The 19113-nt window shown below is 41.9% G+C and overlaps 2 protein-coding genes across 3 annotated transcripts; one reads left to right on the plus strand and one right to left on the minus strand.

Moving 5' to 3' along the window:
- Positions 1–952: 952 nt before the first annotated feature.
- On the minus strand, positions 953–7393 carry LOC106588409 (tubulin beta chain). The gene is made up of 4 exons (XM_014177355.3): positions 7186–7393; positions 4750–4858; positions 2712–2822; positions 953–2500 (listed from the first exon to the last, which is right to left on the minus strand). Exons 1-4 carry the CDS (start codon positions 7240–7242, stop codon positions 1443–1445), a joined length of 1335 nt encoding a protein of 444 aa, XP_014032830.1. The 5' UTR covers positions 7243–7393; the 3' UTR covers positions 953–1442.
- A 1975-nt stretch (positions 7394–9368) lies between these two features.
- Positions 9369–15642, plus strand: LOC106588264 (flotillin-1). 2 transcript variants are annotated; one of them, XM_082970014.1, is made up of 10 exons: positions 9372–9547; positions 10179–10564; positions 10697–10783; positions 11242–11376; positions 12198–12317; positions 12440–12535; positions 13450–13489; positions 13940–14055; positions 14315–14451; positions 15154–15642. In XM_082970014.1, exons 2-7 carry the CDS (start codon positions 10448–10450, stop codon positions 13471–13473), a joined length of 579 nt encoding a protein of 192 aa, XP_082826140.1. In that variant the 5' UTR covers positions 9372–9547; positions 10179–10447; the 3' UTR covers positions 13474–13489; positions 13940–14055; positions 14315–14451; positions 15154–15642. The 2 variants fall into 2 exon arrangements, with proteins under 2 accessions (XP_082826139.1, XP_082826140.1); XM_082970013.1 differs by having other exon boundaries at positions 9369–9547; positions 12440–13489.
- Positions 15643–19113: the final 3471 nt, after the last annotated feature.

Here is a 19113-nt window from a genome sequence, read left to right on the forward strand (position 1 = left end):
CTAAACACCCAAAGGATGTTTTGCCTTTGCCCAACAGTTTATTGATTTAATATTTGTTTCTATTCAACTGATTTTCTAAATGTTCAATGCAAGGGTGTTACAGTAAATGTTTGCAATAGTTTCATTGTGAATGTATTATTGCTTCATTATACCACAATATTATTTTCCAATAATAACACCAGAGAGGTTTTCTAAAAAGGCCTTTTTATTTCTCCCCAGGGGCACCTTGCTTTTCACTTTCTCAGAGATAATTATTTTAAGAATCAGAATAGAAAAAACAAAGAAAACACATACAACAGTTGCAGTTTCATCCCTTCATAGTGCAGTACAGATGTCAACAATACCGGACACTATAGCCGGGTTTGGACAGATAGATAACCTGGCTTGGACCTAAAATAACAATGACATCTATGTGAATAGTGGTTAAAAATGTAAACATTTACTAAAATGTTCTGTACACACACATTTGCAGAGGTTCCTTCAGATAATCTTGTTTCAAAACCTTGCTATGGTCAAATGGAATAAAATTCCTGGACCTCTCCCCAGTATGTTCCAGTTCCACTATCACTGAGATTGATAATACTGGTAGAACCCAACACATGTTCACTGGTCATTGCCATGATATTGTTGTCTGTTATAAAGCTCCATTGGCACTATCAAACTAAATCCCTTGATTCATCTCATCCCATCTTTGTCTGCGTCATCCTGTATTCACACACGTTGGTTGGCGTCTGGGGGAGGGCGGCTCCAGGTGGCGCAGACTTCCTTCATTGAAGTCAGGCCAGAATCAAGCAACCGTTCAGAAGTTAATTAGTCTGATCCCAGATCTGCTTGCCAATGATGTGGCAATGACCATAGAAGTTGGTGGCAAGACAGCACAAACAGATCTGGGACCAGGCTATAAGTTAATAACCATAGTCTCAAAATCAGAACTGTGGGGTGAGAGGTCCTGTAGTGCTTACGTGGTCACATTCACATTTATTTGTAACATGATTAAATGCAAAATCACGGCAACAACAAAAATAACACTGAAAATAACAGGAACAATCTTGTCAGAGGCACAGGCTTCTTCTTTAACTTTCTTTCAACAATTTTGTTTCTTAACGTATTTATTTATTAAATGGTGTCACAGTAAATGGAATGCAGACTGTCCGGTTTATTTGTTCATTATGCTGCTTGTCACTCCTCTCCTCCTTACATTCATTCTCCCTTGTCCAGTCACATTCTGTTGTCGTCGAGCCATTTCAGCCATTTTCAGATTTGATCCTCCATTTCTGGGTGTGCAATTGGGCCCCTCTTCTCAGCTACGTTCTATAGTATTTCTCCGGTTTTCTTTTGGCACTTTTCTTGTTTTCCTCTTTTTGTGGTATTTTGTTATTTTCCGGCTTTCTGTAGGACTTTTCTTCATTCTTCCACCTCGCTCGTGTTGCTTCATTCTGTCTTTAAGCGTCCTCCTCAGCCTCCTCCTCAAACTCACCTTCCTCCTCAGCGGTGGCGTCCTGGTACTGCTGGTACTCAGACACCAGGTCGTTCATGTTGCTCTCTGCCTCAGTGAACTCCATCTCGTCCATGCCCTCTCCGGTGTACCAATGGAGGAAGGCCTTGCGGCGGAACATGGCGGTGAACTGCTCAGAGATACGCTTGAACAGCTCCTGGATGGCCGTGCTGTTGCCGATGAAGGTGACGGCCATTTTGAGGCCTCTTGGAGGAATGTCGCAGACGGCGGTCTTGACGTTGTTGGGGATCCATTCAACAAAGTAGCTGCTGTTCTTGTTCTGGACGTTGAGCATCTGCTCGTCCACCTCCTTCATGGACATGCGGCCACGGAAGACAGCGGCGACAGTGAGGTAGCGACCGTGACGCGGGTCACATGCGGCCATCATGTTCTTGGCGTCGAACACTTGCTGGGTGAGCTCCGGAACGGTGAGGGCACGGTACTGCTGGCTCCCCCTGCTGGTGAGGGGGGCGAAGCCGGGGATGAAGAAGTGGAGACGGGGGAAAGGCACCATGTTGACAGCCAATTTACGGAGGTCGGCGTTGAGCTGGCCGGGGAAACGCAGGCAGGTGGTCACTCCGCTCATGGTGGCCGACACCAGGTGGTTGAGGTCTCCGTAAGTCGGCGTGGTGAGTTTGAGGGTCCGGAAGCAGATGTCGTAGAGAGCCTCGTTGTCAATGCAGAAGGTCTCGTCTGTGTTCTCTACAAGTTGGTGAACCGAGAGGGTGGCGTTGTAGGGCTCCACCACAGTGTCTGATACTTTAGGGGAGGGCACCACGCTGAAGGTGTTCATGATGCGGTCGGGGTACTCTTCACGGATCTTGCTGATGAGCAGGGTGCCCATGCCCGAGCCAGTGCCCCCACCCAGGGAGTGGGTGAGCTGGAAGCCCTGGAGGCAGTCGCAGCTCTCAGCCTCTTTCCTCACCACATCCAGGACTGAGTCCACCAGCTCTGCTCCCTCAGTGTAGTGGCCCTTTGCCCAGTTGTTTCCTGCACCGCTTTGACCTAGAAACATAGGAGGAAAGGAAGGACATTTAAAGGAGAAAAGGGGAAGAGAGGAGAACACCTAAAACCCTATTTTACTTCAAAAATGACAGGACTGTTTCATAATATGTATTTTTTATCACTCAGTTTCATTTCCCTATGTGGTAACTAAAAGTGATATGTCCCATACATTTCCAAGCACCACTAAACTCATACCCATCTCATTCCTTACCAAACACAAAGTTGTCTGGTCTGAAGATCTGTCCGAAGGGTCCGGATCTGACAGAATCCATGGTGCCGGGCTCCAGGTCCACTAGGACCGCTCTGGGTACATACTTGCCACCTCCAAGAGAGACAAAGATAGAGAGACACACACACCAGCTCAATACTGCAGGGAACAATGGGCTATATGATGTCAAGGGAAGTGGAGCTCCTGTCTGTCCACCAGGGGGAGGACAAAATATATCACGTCCTGTACACCTCCATTAGTCCACGAATTGAGTGATCCTATTCAGTATCCCTTGCCACGTTGATATTTTCACCCATTACATTACGGATATCATTTAAATGAATCTCAATTTCAGTAGAATAAATGCATATATGCATGTTTGCATATACAGTACCAGTCAAAAGGTTTGACACATCTACTCATTCAAAGGTTTTTTCTTTATTTTTACTATTTTCTACATTGTAGAATAATAGTGAAGACATCAAAATGATGAAATAACACATATGGATCATGTAGTAACCAAAAAAAACAAGTGTTAACCAAATCAAAATATATTTTATATTTTACATTCTTCAAAAGTAGCCACCCTTTGCCTTGATGACAGCTTTGCACACTCTTGGCATTCTCTCAACCAGCTTCACCTGGAATGCTTTTCCAACAGTCTTGAAGCAGTTCCCACATACGCTGAGCACGTGGCTGCCATTCCCAACTCATCCCAAACCATCTCAATTGGGTTGAAGTCGGGTGACTGTAGAGGCCAGGTCATCTGATGCAGCACTCCATCACTCTCCTTCTAGGTCAAATAGCCCTTACACAGCCTGGAGGTGTGTTTGGTCATTGTTCTGTTGAAAAACAAATGATAGTCCCACTAAAGGAAAACCAGATGGGATGCAGAGTCACTGCAGAATGCTGTGGTAGCCATGCTGGTTTCGTGTGCCTTGAATTCTAAATAAATAATTGACAGTGCCACCAGCAAAGCACCCCCACACCTCCTCCTCCATGCTTCACGGTTGGAACCACACATGCGGAGATCATCCGTTCACCTACTCTGCGTCTCACAAAGACACGGCGGTTGGAACCCAAAATCAAAAATTTGGACTCATCAGACCAAAGGAAAGATTTCCACCGGTCTAATGTCCATTGCTCGTGTTTCTTGGCAAAAGCAAGTCTCTTCTTCTAATTGGTGTCCATTAGTAGTGGTTTCTTTGCAGCAATTTGACCATGAAGGCCTGATTCATGCAGTTTCCTCTGAACAGTTGATGTTGAGATGTGTCTATTACTTAAACTTTGTGAAGCATTTATTTGGGCTGCAATCTTAGGTGCAGTTAACTCTAATGAACATATCCTCTGCAGCAGAGGTAACTCTGGGTCTTCCTTTCCTGTGGCGGTCCTCATGAGAGCCAGTTTCATCATAGCGATTAATGGTTTTTGCAACTGCACTTGAAGAAACTTGAAGTTCTTGACATTTTCCGGATTGACTGACCATGTATAGAAGTAATGATGGACTGTCGTTTCTCTTTGATTATTTGAGCTGTTATTGCAATAATATGGACTTGGTCTTTTACCAAATAGGGCTATCTTCTGTATAACACCCCTACCTTGTCACAACACAACTGATTGGCTCAAACATATTAAGAGGGAAAGAAATTCCACAAATTAACTTTTAACAAGGCACACCTGTTAATTGAAATGCATTCCAGGTGGCTACCTCATGAAGCTGGTTGAGAGAATGCCAAGAGTGTACAAAGCTGTCATCAAGACAAAGAGTGGCAACTTTGAAGAATCTCAAATATAAAATATATTTTGATTTGTTTCACACTTTTTTGGTTACTACATGATTCCATATGTGTTATTTCATAGTTTTGATGTCTTCACTATTATTACACAATTTCTCAAACAGTAAAAAATAAAGAAGAACCCTTGAATGAGTAGGTGTTGTCCAAAATGTTGACTGGTACTGTATGTACATGTCTGTGTAAGCACCAAAGACATTCTTCCGTTGAAAGGTTATTTGTAACTGTAGAGGGTGTAGGTGTGGTACCTGAAGCCTCGTTGTAGTAGACACTGATCCTGTCCAGCTGCAGGTCGCTGTCTCCGTGGTAGGTGCCTGTTGGGTCGATGCCATGTTCATCGCTGATCACCTCCCAGAACTAAAGAGGTCAGATCGATAAAAGTCAACAAGAGGCTTGAATTGATACAGGCCAGCACTCCTAAAGTGCAGGTTGCGCTAAGTGGCTGAACTACCGACGTAATGTAATAGCCCATTCACTTGTGGGGTGGTGTGAGGTCAAGTGGATGGGAAGCTGAGCTAGTAATGTATATTTGGATGTTGTTACTATATTATTGCATTAGAAATGTCATGAAAAAATGACTATTGCTGTAAAGATGAACATGGCCATATACCATATAAGGTATCACTTACAAAATATCATGTAAGACAAACTATTCTGTTAAGTTGAACCATATGGATATTCAATACGTTACATAATTCCAAAACTATTCAAAATGTCTCCCGGTGGCATTGTCTATCCTGGCACAGCTGTGTGCTCTTGACCTTCTCCGGTATCACATGGGTGAAAAATTGCAGTCGAATTCTCTCAGGGAGTGTAGAAAGCAGACGTTGGCATTGGCTCAGAAACCACTCTCAGTTCCATCCCTCCTGAGGCAAATCCAATAAATAATTACCTACGCAGTCACAAGACATTATACTAGAATAAGACTATCCATGAAGATTCATGATAAATGGCTAAGAGAGAAGCAGTACTCTGTTGGCTACCGCATAAGCAGGCAAAGTATGACCATCCCAGAGGAATTAGACTACTGAGACAGATTGATGGGGTGAGACGTTAAGGCGAAACTTCGTTAAGGAAGTGGCACAGACTGTCACACGAACTCAACTGACCCTATTCTGAAGTGGAGAGAGAGGACATTGTGTTACATCATACACCTCTTGATCTTTCACTCCACTTTGAAATCCGTTCTTTAACCCCTCTCAATAACAAGAAAATTTGCGAAACGGCCAATTCTTGTTCACTGTGCTAATACAAATTCTCATTTAACACGCCAACAAGTTAGGTCTACCAAATTAGGCTAGTGACACACTCCCGTTTCCATCCACCACAAACGGTAGTGCTGCATAGACTTATCTAGCGAACCGGTATAGACAGCCTATTTAAAGAGAGTAATTGAGGCCTTGTGGATATTAAATTATGTTGATTACATTTCACTGGCCCACTGGACCCTCCATGGTGGTGTTCCCAAATGGTGTTGTGTAAGATGACTAAATTGAGGATAGAAACATATAGGCTACGCTAAAGTGTCAGCTCGGCTCTTTATCACTAGCGTTAGTCATTTAAATGACGTCATCTGCTCTGCTAGTCTACCACTTGTTCATATCCCTCCCCCTCGCCCAGACGCCCCCGTCTCACAGTTGTTGGCATTCGTTCCTCTCTCCTGCCTGCTTCACAAACTTTCCCCCTTTTTTTCTTAAAGGACGTTTATTCAGCTCCAACAAGACAACGGTTATAGTGTCCCCGCTATTCTACTTAAATCGCAATTGTGAAATTGCCATCATAGCGATAGTAATGGTTTATTTTACTGGTCTATTATGCGCACTCAGCTAAGAGCCGGCGTGTAAATGCGCAACAGGGCATGCGTTTCTGTCGTAAAAAGCCCATTACTCTTTTAAAGTTTGACTTTAACGTAAGCAACGTTACTTATGTAAATGTCTAATGCAAGGGAATACTGAGACCAAAATTATAGGAAACCTTGACTTGGCAAACCACCAAAAAAACGAAATAAATGGTCTCGAAAATGCTATATTTGTGCGTCAACATCTGTAAACGCGGGGGGGTGAACTATATGAAACTATAGTTTTTGCCAGTGTCATAACTGTAGGACTAAGTGTATTTTTAGTTGTTTTATCATTTGTGTTTTAAAGTCTTCATTTGAGACATCTGTTTTTTGTAGTCTGTTGAAGAGAATGCTATTCCAGACACAAAACAATGAGCGTGGCAGAGAGGGGCCAGATAGAGGGACACAGCCACACGCCCCGCGAAATTATGTCTCGACAGACCCGTTATCTCACTATAATAAAATAACTGTCAGCGTTCTTCCTGTTTCGCTTTCTTCTACGACTAGTTCACATTGACAAATTATACATTTATAGCCTATAAAGAACAAAACGAAGTAGACGTTTTACAACAGGGCTGAAAAGGGGACAACAAAAGGGATATTCTTTCCGGTAGTCTTCATCCATTGAGATAACTTTAAAATGGTCACCTCGTGTTCGAAATGAGACCATAACGGAAAATTCTGCATTGAATGTTTATCATTTCGGCAAAGTGGAACATTTCAACTTAAAATACACATAGCCTAGAATATAACTTTTTGTCTCGAGAAGCAACAAATGGTTCAATGCATTATTGATTCATTCCCAAATGTAAGCCTTGTTCATTTCAGTTTTCAAGATTCTTACCTTGGCCCCAATCTGATTACCGCACTGGCCGGCCTGAATGTGCACGATTTCCCTCATTCTGTATGATAGTTATAATAGAAAATACAAGCGAAGAAGTGGAGTGCTGTTATTGCCACACAGTTGACCCACTGACCACTGTGAAGTATGTGGATGCCCCCTTTGAGCAAGGCGGGACAAAGAATTTATAAGTCTGGACCGTGCCCAAACCGAGGCTTGCGCTAATGATTGGTCACGGTCTTCGGAAACCCAATCTTGATTGGCTGAGGAAAGAAAATCTAAGGGGTTTCTCTGCCGTAGTGAAAGGGGCCGGAAGTAGAGAGGGAGTGCCGCGTCCCGTCCTGTCATCACTGTCCTGTTGGAGCAGGCCATGGAATCAGCACACTTGCTATCAAAGATTTTCTAATGTATGACTTTCCTGCCATGCATCCTGTAAGACTCCTATAGAATTGGTTATTATTAACGCAAAAATATTTTGTTGGATAATAATTCTCCCCCTATTAGACGTAAAAACAGTCCCTATAATAAAAAACAAAAAAGGGATATTTTGTACAGTAATATTACCTGAAATCAGATCAGCCAAGACAAATCACTGACATATTGATAACCTTACTACAATAAATGCAAATATGTTCATCATCCAAAATATGAGCTTAAAACAAATATGTTTTAATGATGCTGTAAGTAACAGCAAACATTCCAGGACATAGACATGTCTTATATGGGCATAAAGCTTAAATTGTTGTTAATCTAACTGCACTGTCCAATTTACAGTAGCTATTACAGTGAAAAAATACCATGCTATTGTTTGAGGAGAGTGCACAACAACAAAAACGTTTATCATGGCAACTGGTTTGATACATTCACATCTGAAGGTAAATAATGTACTTACATTCAGTAATCTTATTTGATGATTTGTCATCCCGAGGGTCCCAGAGATAAAATGTAGCATAGTTTAATAAAAATACATTTTTATATTCAAATGTAGGAATTGTGTTCTACAGTTTGAACCCCTGCTGTCTCTGGCTCCACACCCACCCCGCCCGGCCATCTAGATGTGTGAAAGTTAGTGTATAAGCTAATGATCCATCATATATGACATTCCTGGGAGTGTGTAAACTAAAATTTTGTAGTACCATATCATTTCTGTGCAGTATTGCAATGCTCCACTGGATCAATCTGAAACTTTGCACACACACTGCTGCCATCTAGTGGCCAAAATCAAAATTGCGCGTAAGCTGCAATATTATATTATGGCCTTTCTACTCCATTTCAAAGATGATGGAACATTTGTATTATCTTTTACCAGATCTAATGTGTTATATTCTCCCACATTAAATTCACATTTCCACAAACTTCAAAGTACTTCCTTTCAAATGGTATCAAGAATATGCATATCCTTGCTTCAGGTCCTGAGCTACAGGCAGTTAGATTTGGGTATGTCATTTTAGGCAACATTTTAAAAAAGGGTCCGATTCTTAAGACAATCGTTCAATGGGGTGGTTGCATGAAGCAAAACCTTCAAGTACAACCTGTCACATTGGTGCCGTGACCCAGATCACAGCAGACTGGCCTCACTTGAAAGAAGTTGGGTTGCCATCAGAATGAGAGGCTATGGGTAGACAATTTGAGGAAACACACACACACACACACACACACACACACACACACACACACACACACACACACACACACACACACACACCAGTGTAGGGTCCCTCCCTCTCTTCGCCCCAACCTGGGCTCGAACCAGGGACCCTTGCACACATCAACAACTGACACCCCACGAAGCATCGTTACCCATCGCGCCACAAAAGCCGCGGCCCTTGCAACGCAAGGGGCAACCCTACTTCAAGTCTCAGAGCGGGTGACGTCACCGATTGAAACGCTATTAGCGCGCACCACCGCTAACTAACTAGCCATTTCACATCGGTTACACACACACACACACACACACATCCTCTCTTTCAAATAGGCATGATGCCTCCACATCCATCTAATGAGATACTGACGCAACAAAGAACAAAAGGCAACTACATTGCATAAAGTCAATAACTTTGTTGATATAGCTAAGTAATTCAATGTTGTATTCTTAATGCAGAAGTATTTCACACTGGTCATTGAATGAAATCCAATGCACCACCATACCACAAGATGGCGACAGCACATTTTGCAATGGGCGTGAGACGATGGACAGACGCTTTTGACGGGAAGAGCTATAACGGGACAAGCAGCGTCATATATACATACCGTCATTGGACAGACGATACCAAGAATGACACTGCTGTATTTTGAGAGCCAAACACAGTATTGTTGCAACGCATCTATACATTTGCACTCTGCATTAGTTCATTCTGTCAAATTGGTAAGTGATCGGACATATTTTTGACTCATCTTTAGACTGATTTGATGCATCTCGGAGTGCAACATATATAAACATCAGTGGGGTCTGGCAAACATACATTTGTATCATTGCTAACACACCCGTGCGTGTTTTATTTAAATCCTATTTGCATGTGTGTTGATACATTTGTTGATACAGTACATGGGCGTGTCTTTCTATCTATGCGCTTTATCAGCAAAATGTCCTGGGTGTGCTCGTGATACAGATGCTGCGCAACATTAACGCAGATTAAATTAACTGCCAATGATGTCTCCTAACCCCTTGCATTTTCATGGGGAATGTCTCAATAGTTGTAATACTATCTGCTCAGATTCAGATTACATTTTAATAGAATATATTAAAAATGTAGTCACATTTAGTTACTTACAGCAGCTGTATCAAATGGTTATTATTAGGCCAACTGTATAGATTTCATGCTGTCAAGCATGACTGATGAATTACAAATGCTTAAGCAATAGGCCAATGTAAGGCTCTCAAGTAACCCACTGTCAGGCCCACTGCCTAGGATTGGAGCTTGGTATATGAAATTGTTTAATTAAATTGTGTGTGTGTGTGTGTGTGTGTTTTTTTATTTATTTTTTTGTCTTTACAGCATCTGAGGAAGAAAAACATGTTCTACACGTGTGGTCCAAATGAGGCTATGGTGGTATCAGGTCCATTCTCTAACCCAGTGTTTCCCAACCCTGGTCCTCCAGTACCCCTAGTGTACAGTTTTATTGTAGCCCTTGACAAACACACCTTGTTCAGCTCATTGAGGGCTTGATGATTAGTTGACAAGTTGAATCAGGTGTGCTTGTCCAGCGTTACTCGAGGACCAGGGTTGGGAAACAGTGTAAACATGTCAAATTAAAGAGCTGTAGGATGGTAATAATACTCTCATGTGTATCCCCCCCCCCCCCCAGGTTTCCTCCGTTCTCCTCCAGTAATGATTGCTGGAGGCAGAGTGTTTTTGCTTCCCTGTTTTCAGAAGATCCAGAGGTAAAGTCTTCTCCTGGTCATGTCTGCAAACACATACGGTAATAATCTGGCCATGTTTAGCCATTGTTTTTGGGATATCATACCACGACATTGTGGAATGACTATATCTCTCCCTCCTTTCCTCTCTCCCAGGATCTCCCTGAACACTCTGACGCTGAACGTGAAGAGCGAGAAAGTCTACACCCGCTGCGGGGTTCCCATCTCAATGGTATTGCCCAGGTTAGTCTCTCCGTCTTTCTCCGTCTCCGTTTCCTCCCGAGCCAATGTAAGTACACTATTCTGTCAAATCACCAGTCATTTGAACATGTTTAGACACACAAGTGTAAGGGCTCTCTTTGATTAAGTAGGTATCAAGTAGATCATTAAAACTTGCTTATGTCATTCATTTATGCACTGGCATTAAATTCTGAAATACCTCAGTCTCTTGTGCTATGGACAGGACAGAGTAACCTTGCCTGCTGGAGTGTTAATACAACTACTACTGCTGCTGTGTAGTTGGGTAGTGTACAGCAGATGCTTCTGTTTGTTTAGCGCTGTGCACACCTGAGTCGTGTTCATTAATCACCCAAAAACAGACTACAACTACCTGAACTTGCTCAGAAATGCCCATTTTCGTTTTCTGTTTAAAAACATTTTTAAATGTTAATATGCTAGTATGTGTTCTCTCCTCCGTCCAGATGAAGATCCAGGGGCAGAACAAGGAGATGCTGGCCGCAGCCTGTCAGATGTTCATGGGGAAGTTGGAGGGCGAGATCGCCCTGGAGACGCTGGAGGGCCACCAGAGGGCCATCATCGCCCACCTGACTGTGGAGGTAAACTTGACAACACGAGGGGGCGTGGGTTTTGACCTTGTTAGCACAGCTGTGCTGCGGTCGTAGGTACAAGATGAAGCCGAGTACTGCCAACTACCCAATCACAATGCTTGTTTTGACCAACCTGTTGTAAAACAACTGTTTTTCAAGATGTCAAACAGATCTGGGACCAGGCTACATTATAGAAGTTCACTCATTTTAGTGCAACATAGAAACATTTCGGCACTATTTGCCTTCTTCATGGTTACATGAGGTAAACTGGACAGCACCCTTACTGGCCACATCCACAGTTACAGTTATAGATTTAAAAAAAAACAGCACATTATAGCTGCTTACTCATTTCAATGCAGTAAAGCCATGACCTAAGCCAAGAGCTATGGCCAGAGACACACATCAGTGTGTATTTATTTAATGTATTTTATTTGTATTTATTTAATGTATTTATTTGGACAGTGAAGCTAAAACTTTAGATTTGGCTCTATACTCCAGCATTTTGGATTTGAGATCAATTTGCGACAGTACAGAATGTCACCTTTTTATTTTGAGGGTATTTTTTTGTATGTACCATAGTCAGCACATTGCACGGTAGAACTATCTTGTTACGTACCATAACAAACAGACGATAACAAACAACACATGAAACAGCTGTATATACATCAGAACCATAGTCATATGGATATCTCTGTCTGGCTATGTGTTCAACAACTTGTACATGGTAACACGATGGAGCGGGAACACTGCAACTTTTGACTGTCACGACAATTACACTAAACACAAGCACGTCAACATCGGCACGAACTCTGTTATTTCACCCCCTCCAGGAGATCTATAGGGACCGTAAGAAGTTCTCAGCGGAGGTGTTCAAGGTGGCCTCGTCCGACCTGGTCAACATGGGCATCGGCGTGGTCAGCTACACGCTCAAAGACGTTCACGACGACCAGGTGTGTTTTCCCGCTCTTCTTTCAACGGAGACTCCATTCTTGCAACTACTCCAATGCTAGATAAATAATGGAGCCTAAACTAAAAAGTAACCAATCTTGTTCTCTTCCTCTCTGTGGTTCAGGACTACCTCCGCTCCCCGGGGAAGTCCAGGACCGCCCAGGTGCAGAAAGACGCCCGCATCGGAGAGGCCCAGTTCAAGAGGGATGCCGTTATCAGGGTGAGCCACCTGTCCCTTCTCTCGCTTTCCTTTCTACCTTCTTCTCTTCTTGCGCCCTTTATCCTGTCCCTTTCTCTCGTTTATTTCTGAGTTCTCCATCACGTTCCTTCTCTTGGTTTTCCCTATCCGTTTTCCCTATCCGATATAACCCCACCCACTTTGCCAAAGCACAGCCCCCACACCACTAGAGGGATATCAACAGACCACCAACTTACTACTCTGAGACAAGGCTGAGTATAGCCCACAGAGATCTCTTCCACCGCACAAGCCTGAAGGGGACGCAAAACCAGACAGGAAGATCACGTCTGTGACTCAACCCACTCAAGTGACGCACCCCTCCAAGTGACGCACCCCTCCAAGTGACGCACCCCTCCAAGTGACGCATCCTTCCAAGTGACGCACCCCTCCAAGTGACGCACCCTTCCCCTCCTATACTCTATTTGAACTTTTCTAATCAAAACTGTGAAGTTTTATCAGTTGGGCTGTATCAATATGTTGAAAATGAAGTCCAAATGCCTTACTAAGGTTATTTAATTAGAATCTGACTATAATATCGTAAATACGTTTTAAAAAATTGCCTCGTCTGGAAATAGCTAGTCATTAATGGCGCAAAACGATTATATCGGATATCGCGATATTTGGAGTAGCATATCGTAGAAGAGGTCTCCCCAAATATCACCCCAAACCCTAGTACCAGCCACAGGTCTCAAAATGACCTTTCACAAATGATATATAGTATTTTGTGAACAATTTACTGCATAGACAATGAAAATATACTAGATATTAATGCGTTCCATGGAGTACGAGACAGTACATATTCAGTATAGTTTGTATATTTCTTTGTCTATGTACTTTATACTGTACACCTAACAGGCCAAACAAGCTGTAAATACATCTGTATTTTTTCCCCACAGTGCACAGCTCATTATGGAGGCTGAGGCAGAGTCCATTAGGGTGAGTGTGTCTATAAGTATCACATTATTACTATAGGACTGTTACTGTTCCAAGCTTGTTTTAACCCTAAAAGCAGTTCATTCTTGTGTCTGGGACTCGTATAAGCAGAGACCCCTTTCACAGTAATAGAAGGCCATGTTTACCACACTCAAGTCGTTTAGTACCGTGTGGCTCAGTTGGTAGAGCACGGTGTTTGCAATGCCAGGGTTGTGGGTTCGATTCCCACGGGGGACCAGTACGGGAAAAATAAAATGTATGAAAAGTATGCATTCACTACTGTAAGTCGCTCTGGATAAGAGCGTCAGCTAAATGACTAAAATGTTTAGCTTGTTCAATCAATACTACTAAATCCTGCCGTTAACTTATGGTACGTTACACCTAAAGAAGCCGTAACAACATAGTATGTCGTAATAATAAAATAAAACCTTCAAAAATGTTCTTCTATCTCAGATTAAGGGTGATGCGGAGGCCTTTGCTGTTGAAGCAAAGGGGAGAGCCGCGGCGGAGCCTTCCAGCAGTACAAGGAAGGAGCCATGGTGGACATGCTGCTGGAGCAACTACCACTAGTGAGAGAACCTTTCGAGACAGAGCTCAAATACACACTTAGGGGGGAATCATCGTTTGAGATGTGCGCATTTAAATATTGCGTAAATCATGCATTGAATTGGAAGATTTGCATGAAAAAGTCCTAAAACTCCTATAAAGTTAGTTTGAATGCAAAATGACACGTCGTTATAGAGTCCAACATCTGATCACTTGTCACTGGGGTGAGCTTTTGGGCAGAGGAACTGGGCGAATAACTGTATGTTCTCTGCCCTCCTCTAGATGGCGGAAGAGATCAGCAGCCCTCTGGTGCAGGCTCAGAAGATTGCCATGATTTCCAGCTCACAGGACAGTTGCTAGACATCATGACCCGCCTTCCAGCGACGGTGGAGAAACTGCCGGGAGTCAACATCTCACAGGTGAGACAGCCTAACCAACGATGTGCGACGTATTATAGAACAAGAGGACCGTTATTTGTCCGAACAACAGTTTTCTCAGTAGGTCTCCAATTAATGATCCAGTGGTTACCCCCACACAATATAGTTTTATTGTCTCATACACCAAATAGGTGCAGTGAAATGTGTTGTTTAACAGAGTCAGCCGTAGTAGTACGGTGCCCGTGGAGCAAATTGGGGCTAAATGCTTTTCTCACGGGTACATGGGCAGATTTTTCACTTTGTCAGCTCAGGTATTCCAACCAGCGACCTTTCGGTTACTGGCCCAGCGCTCTAACCACTAGGCTACCTGCCACCCCTGATCCAGAGTCATATTTCACAGATTAGGATATATAAATAACTTTCCAGATAACTGTGACAAACACAGATCTATATGTATAACTCTTCATTCTACGGTTGATAAAGAATGCTAAAGGTTAATATGGTCACCATAAGCATCAAGTACAAGATAGTATATCATGCAAATTTCCGGTTAGTATTGTTCGTAATGTTAGTTAACCTAGTTGGCTAACTCACTGAACCAACTTTGTAAATCCTGCTCCTGTTGGTGTTCTATGCGACGACTTCATTTTCTCTCTTTCTCCATATCTCCACCCCCCCACACCCTCTCGCTCTCTGCCTCTCTCTCCATCTCCCTCTCTCTCAACCTGTCCTTCCATTCTCTAGGTGACAACCCGTATGGGCTGTGGACTCCGGTGCTCAGGCAGACCTATTTCACAGCCCTGCCTACTACCACAGCCTTTAACTCTCTCCTCCAGTATGTTATGCCAAAAAACATATGGTGCCCTACGTAATTATTGGGTCAGTGAAGCATTTTTATCTTCTTTTGGCTCTATTCTCCAAAAGTTTGGATTTGAAATCAAACAATGACTGAGGTTAACGTGTAGACTGTCAGATTTTTCATCCATATCGGGTGAACCGTTTAGAAATTGCAGAACTTTTTGTACATAGTCCCCTGATGGGACAAATTCACTTATATGTGTATTAAAGTAGTATAAGGTTTAGTATTTGGTCCCATATGACCAGATCAAGCTGACTATACACACTTATTGGATGTATTTGTTATTTCGTTTTGGTTGTGTTTCAGATGATTTTGTTCCCAATAGAAAGGAATGGTAAATAATGTATTGTGTCATTTTGGAGTCACTTTTATTGTAAATAAGAATAGAATAAGTTTCTAAACACTTCTACATTAATGTGGATGCTACCATGATTAGGGATAATCCTGAGAAAGTGAGAAAGTTACAGACGCACAAATATCATACCCCCAAGACATGCTAACCTCTCACCATTACAATAACAGGGGAGGTTAGCATTTTATATCATACCCCCAAGACATGCTAACCTCTCACCGTTACAATAACAGGGGAGATTAGCATTTTATATCATACCCCCAAGACATGCTAACCTCTCACCGTTACAATAACAGGGGAGATTAGCATTTTATATCATACCCCCAAGACATGCTAACCTCTCACCGTTACAATAACAGGGGAGATTAGCATTTTATATCATACCCCCAAGACATGCTAACCTCTCACCGTTACAATAACAGGGGAGATTAGCATTTTATATCATACCCCCAAGACATGCTAACCTCTCACCGTTACAATAACAGGGGAGGTTAGCATTTTATATCATACCCCCAAGACATGCTAACCTCTCACCGTTACAATAACAGGGGAGGTTAGCATTTTATATCATACCCCCAAGACATGCTAACCTCTCACCGTTACAATAACAGGGGAGATTAGCATTTTATATCATACCCCCAAGACATGCTAACCTCTCACCGTTACAATAACAGGGGAGATTAGCATTTTATATCATACCCCCAAGACATGCTAACCTCTCACCGTTACAATAACAGGGGAGGTTAGCATTTTGGGGGGTTATTATATTTGTGTGTCTGTAACTTTGTCACTCATCGTTATTCACGATTCATTCAGGATTATCCATAATCATGGTAGCATCCACATTAATGTAGAAGTGTTTAGAAACACATTATATTCTTGTTTACAATAAAAGTGACTCCAAAATGACACAATACATTATTTAGAATTCATTTCTATTGGGCACAAAATAATCTGAAACCAAAACAAACAACAAATTCATCCAACAAATTCACAGCGTCACAAGCTTGATGTAGTCATTACGTGCTATGAATATGGGACCGAATACTAAACGTTTTACTACTTTGAAGTATAGAGTCAAAATAAGAAAAAAATATTCACTCTCCCAATAGTTATGGAGGGCACTGTACTGAATCTACCCTTCTATCAAGCCCCTCTTCTTTCCATGTGCCTTAATACCCCTTTCTCTGCCTAGCTCACCTTTCACCTCTTTGCGTATATATTTGTCCCTTGATTCCCTCCTTCATAACTGGCTGTGTCCACTGCCTTGCTGCCAAACCCTAAGTGCATCTTAACTGGCGAGTTCAATGTAAACGCACAGTCAAATCCTCCACCCAGATGTCTTATTCTCAGCGCTCAGTCTTACTTATCAGAAGCAAAGGTGACCTGACCAAATCTGTGTTTGTCTTTCATTGTTTTTAATGTTACTGGTTGTCGTTTTAGTCTGACGAAATGTAATTGGTTAAGAGAGAAATGTCATGGCTCTGTTCGTACTAAGTTTGAGTAACAATGAATGTGCAAAATAGGAACCATTCAAAGCATCCAATATTCTAATCTATACCTGCAAAGCCTCTTGGGAGAAGTAGTGTGAAATAAGCCAGTCAATTTATCTGTTGTTTTTCTATATATTATTATTTTCTATCTGCGAAATGTGTGCTTTCCCATTGATGTGTGTCTACATTCACTGTTACAACACGTATTTGACGTGTTTTTGATGTTTTCGTTGTACTGCCTGTGTCTCGCACACTGAAGGATCCTGTTTAATCGCTAGTCTTTAGAAAGGTCAAGCAGATTATGTAGCAGCTCTCACAGATGTGACTTGTATTCGTTTTGTCCAGAGTGCTAGGGGACTGGTTTACTGCTCTGTTATAGCTCTCAAAACGGTAATTTGACGTTATAATCATGGAACTATTGCCCTTCTGCCTAACACTACATAATGTCAAGTTGATGCTCATTGAGATGTACTGTTAGCATTGAAGCTACGTTGTTATTAAGGTGGTCCTCAGATCAACAGAAATAGTAGCTGTGGTAATGAATGATAGAGGAATTTTCAGTTACAAAAAAGTGATTTGTCATCAGAAGTAAAAAGAGAGGTGTCATATGTAAAAAGGACTTCTGAAAGCAGGTTGTCTCTATTTGAGAACCTTTCGTAGCCTTAACTGAAGCTAGCTGTGTTGTATTGTACTACTAATAGACGTAACTACTAGTACATAATAGTATGATATACAAGTATTGAGTACATGGCACATATGTCATGACACTGCATTTCACCAGAGGAAAGGCAAGCGGTCATTCCTCATCACTGTATGTATTGGCTGGTGCAATCAAATTTCCCCTCTGGGGGATTAATAAAGTACTATTTTATCGTTCAATCAATACCTCAGATCAGTATGTTCAAGGGAAATAAGTCAGATAGCATAGCTTGCTAGCCCTGTGTGTCTCATGGCATTGTAGGGTCTAATGAGACGACTGACTCAGTATAGGAAGTGAGGTTGACAACTAACTTGCCTTATCTCCACACACTGTCACCCTCGCCACATAAACTCCCTCTTATGAACTGATGTCCGATTCTTTTCATTTTATTTATTTATGTGAAACACGAGATCATGCATGTGATTTGTTATATTTAAGTGTGTTTTTCAATATGATTTGTCAGGAGCCTGAATGCATGTGTCCTAACAGGTACTACTGTTATAGCTCAGTAACCAAACCAGGAACTGAACCAGAGGTTCCAAATATGGCCAAAGGGGCAAAATATGGGAATATTTTAGATGTTGTAATTATTGTTGAAATGCTACTACTGTACCCGTTTTAGTGAAGTATTATACAATTTTTGTTCAATTTAGTTTGAAACATTTTATACTTATACTGTACACAAAGATATTAAAAAAAATACTGATTTGGAACATATGATTTTGTTATGTCAAGTTGTCACATTTATCTTCATTTATGAAGGGCCTTCTGAGCTCAGCGTGCTGGCCTGGGGTTCCATTCAGTTGTATCAGAAGACCAGAGTAATCAAACATCCTTATCCTTACTAACAGTGTTACCCTGTTTCTGTGTTGCATCTTACTTTAACCAGGATATCATCTATTTTCATGGTTGTCCCTTGTTTTACAAAGAAATAATACCAATAGTTGCTTATTATATATTCTTCTTATTCTATTTTGAGCTTATTTCAGTGAAAACCAAATAAAGCTTGGGAAAAAGTTACTTAATGTACATTTAATGAACAGAATGGGATGTATTCCATGGCGAGTAGATTGTATCCAGGACTGATTTCATTTTATTAGAGTTATAGTAGAATAGTGTGGTGTTTACTTCGTTTTTGAGGACTTGCCAAAATGTAAATGTGCCTCTATTGTTTTCAAATTGCTGTGCACTGGTGTCATGAAAAACCTTGTAGTTTGTAGGAAATGTATACCCTTAAATTATATCAAATACATCATTCCTTTGATTCCAAAACCACTACCCTCGTCTTCTTTGGTGTGTG

Source organism: Salmo salar, chromosome 27 (assembly GCF_965601325.2).
Source record: "Salmo salar chromosome 27, fSalSal1, whole genome shotgun sequence".
Taxonomy (NCBI): Eukaryota; Metazoa; Chordata; class Actinopteri; order Salmoniformes; family Salmonidae; genus Salmo; species Salmo salar.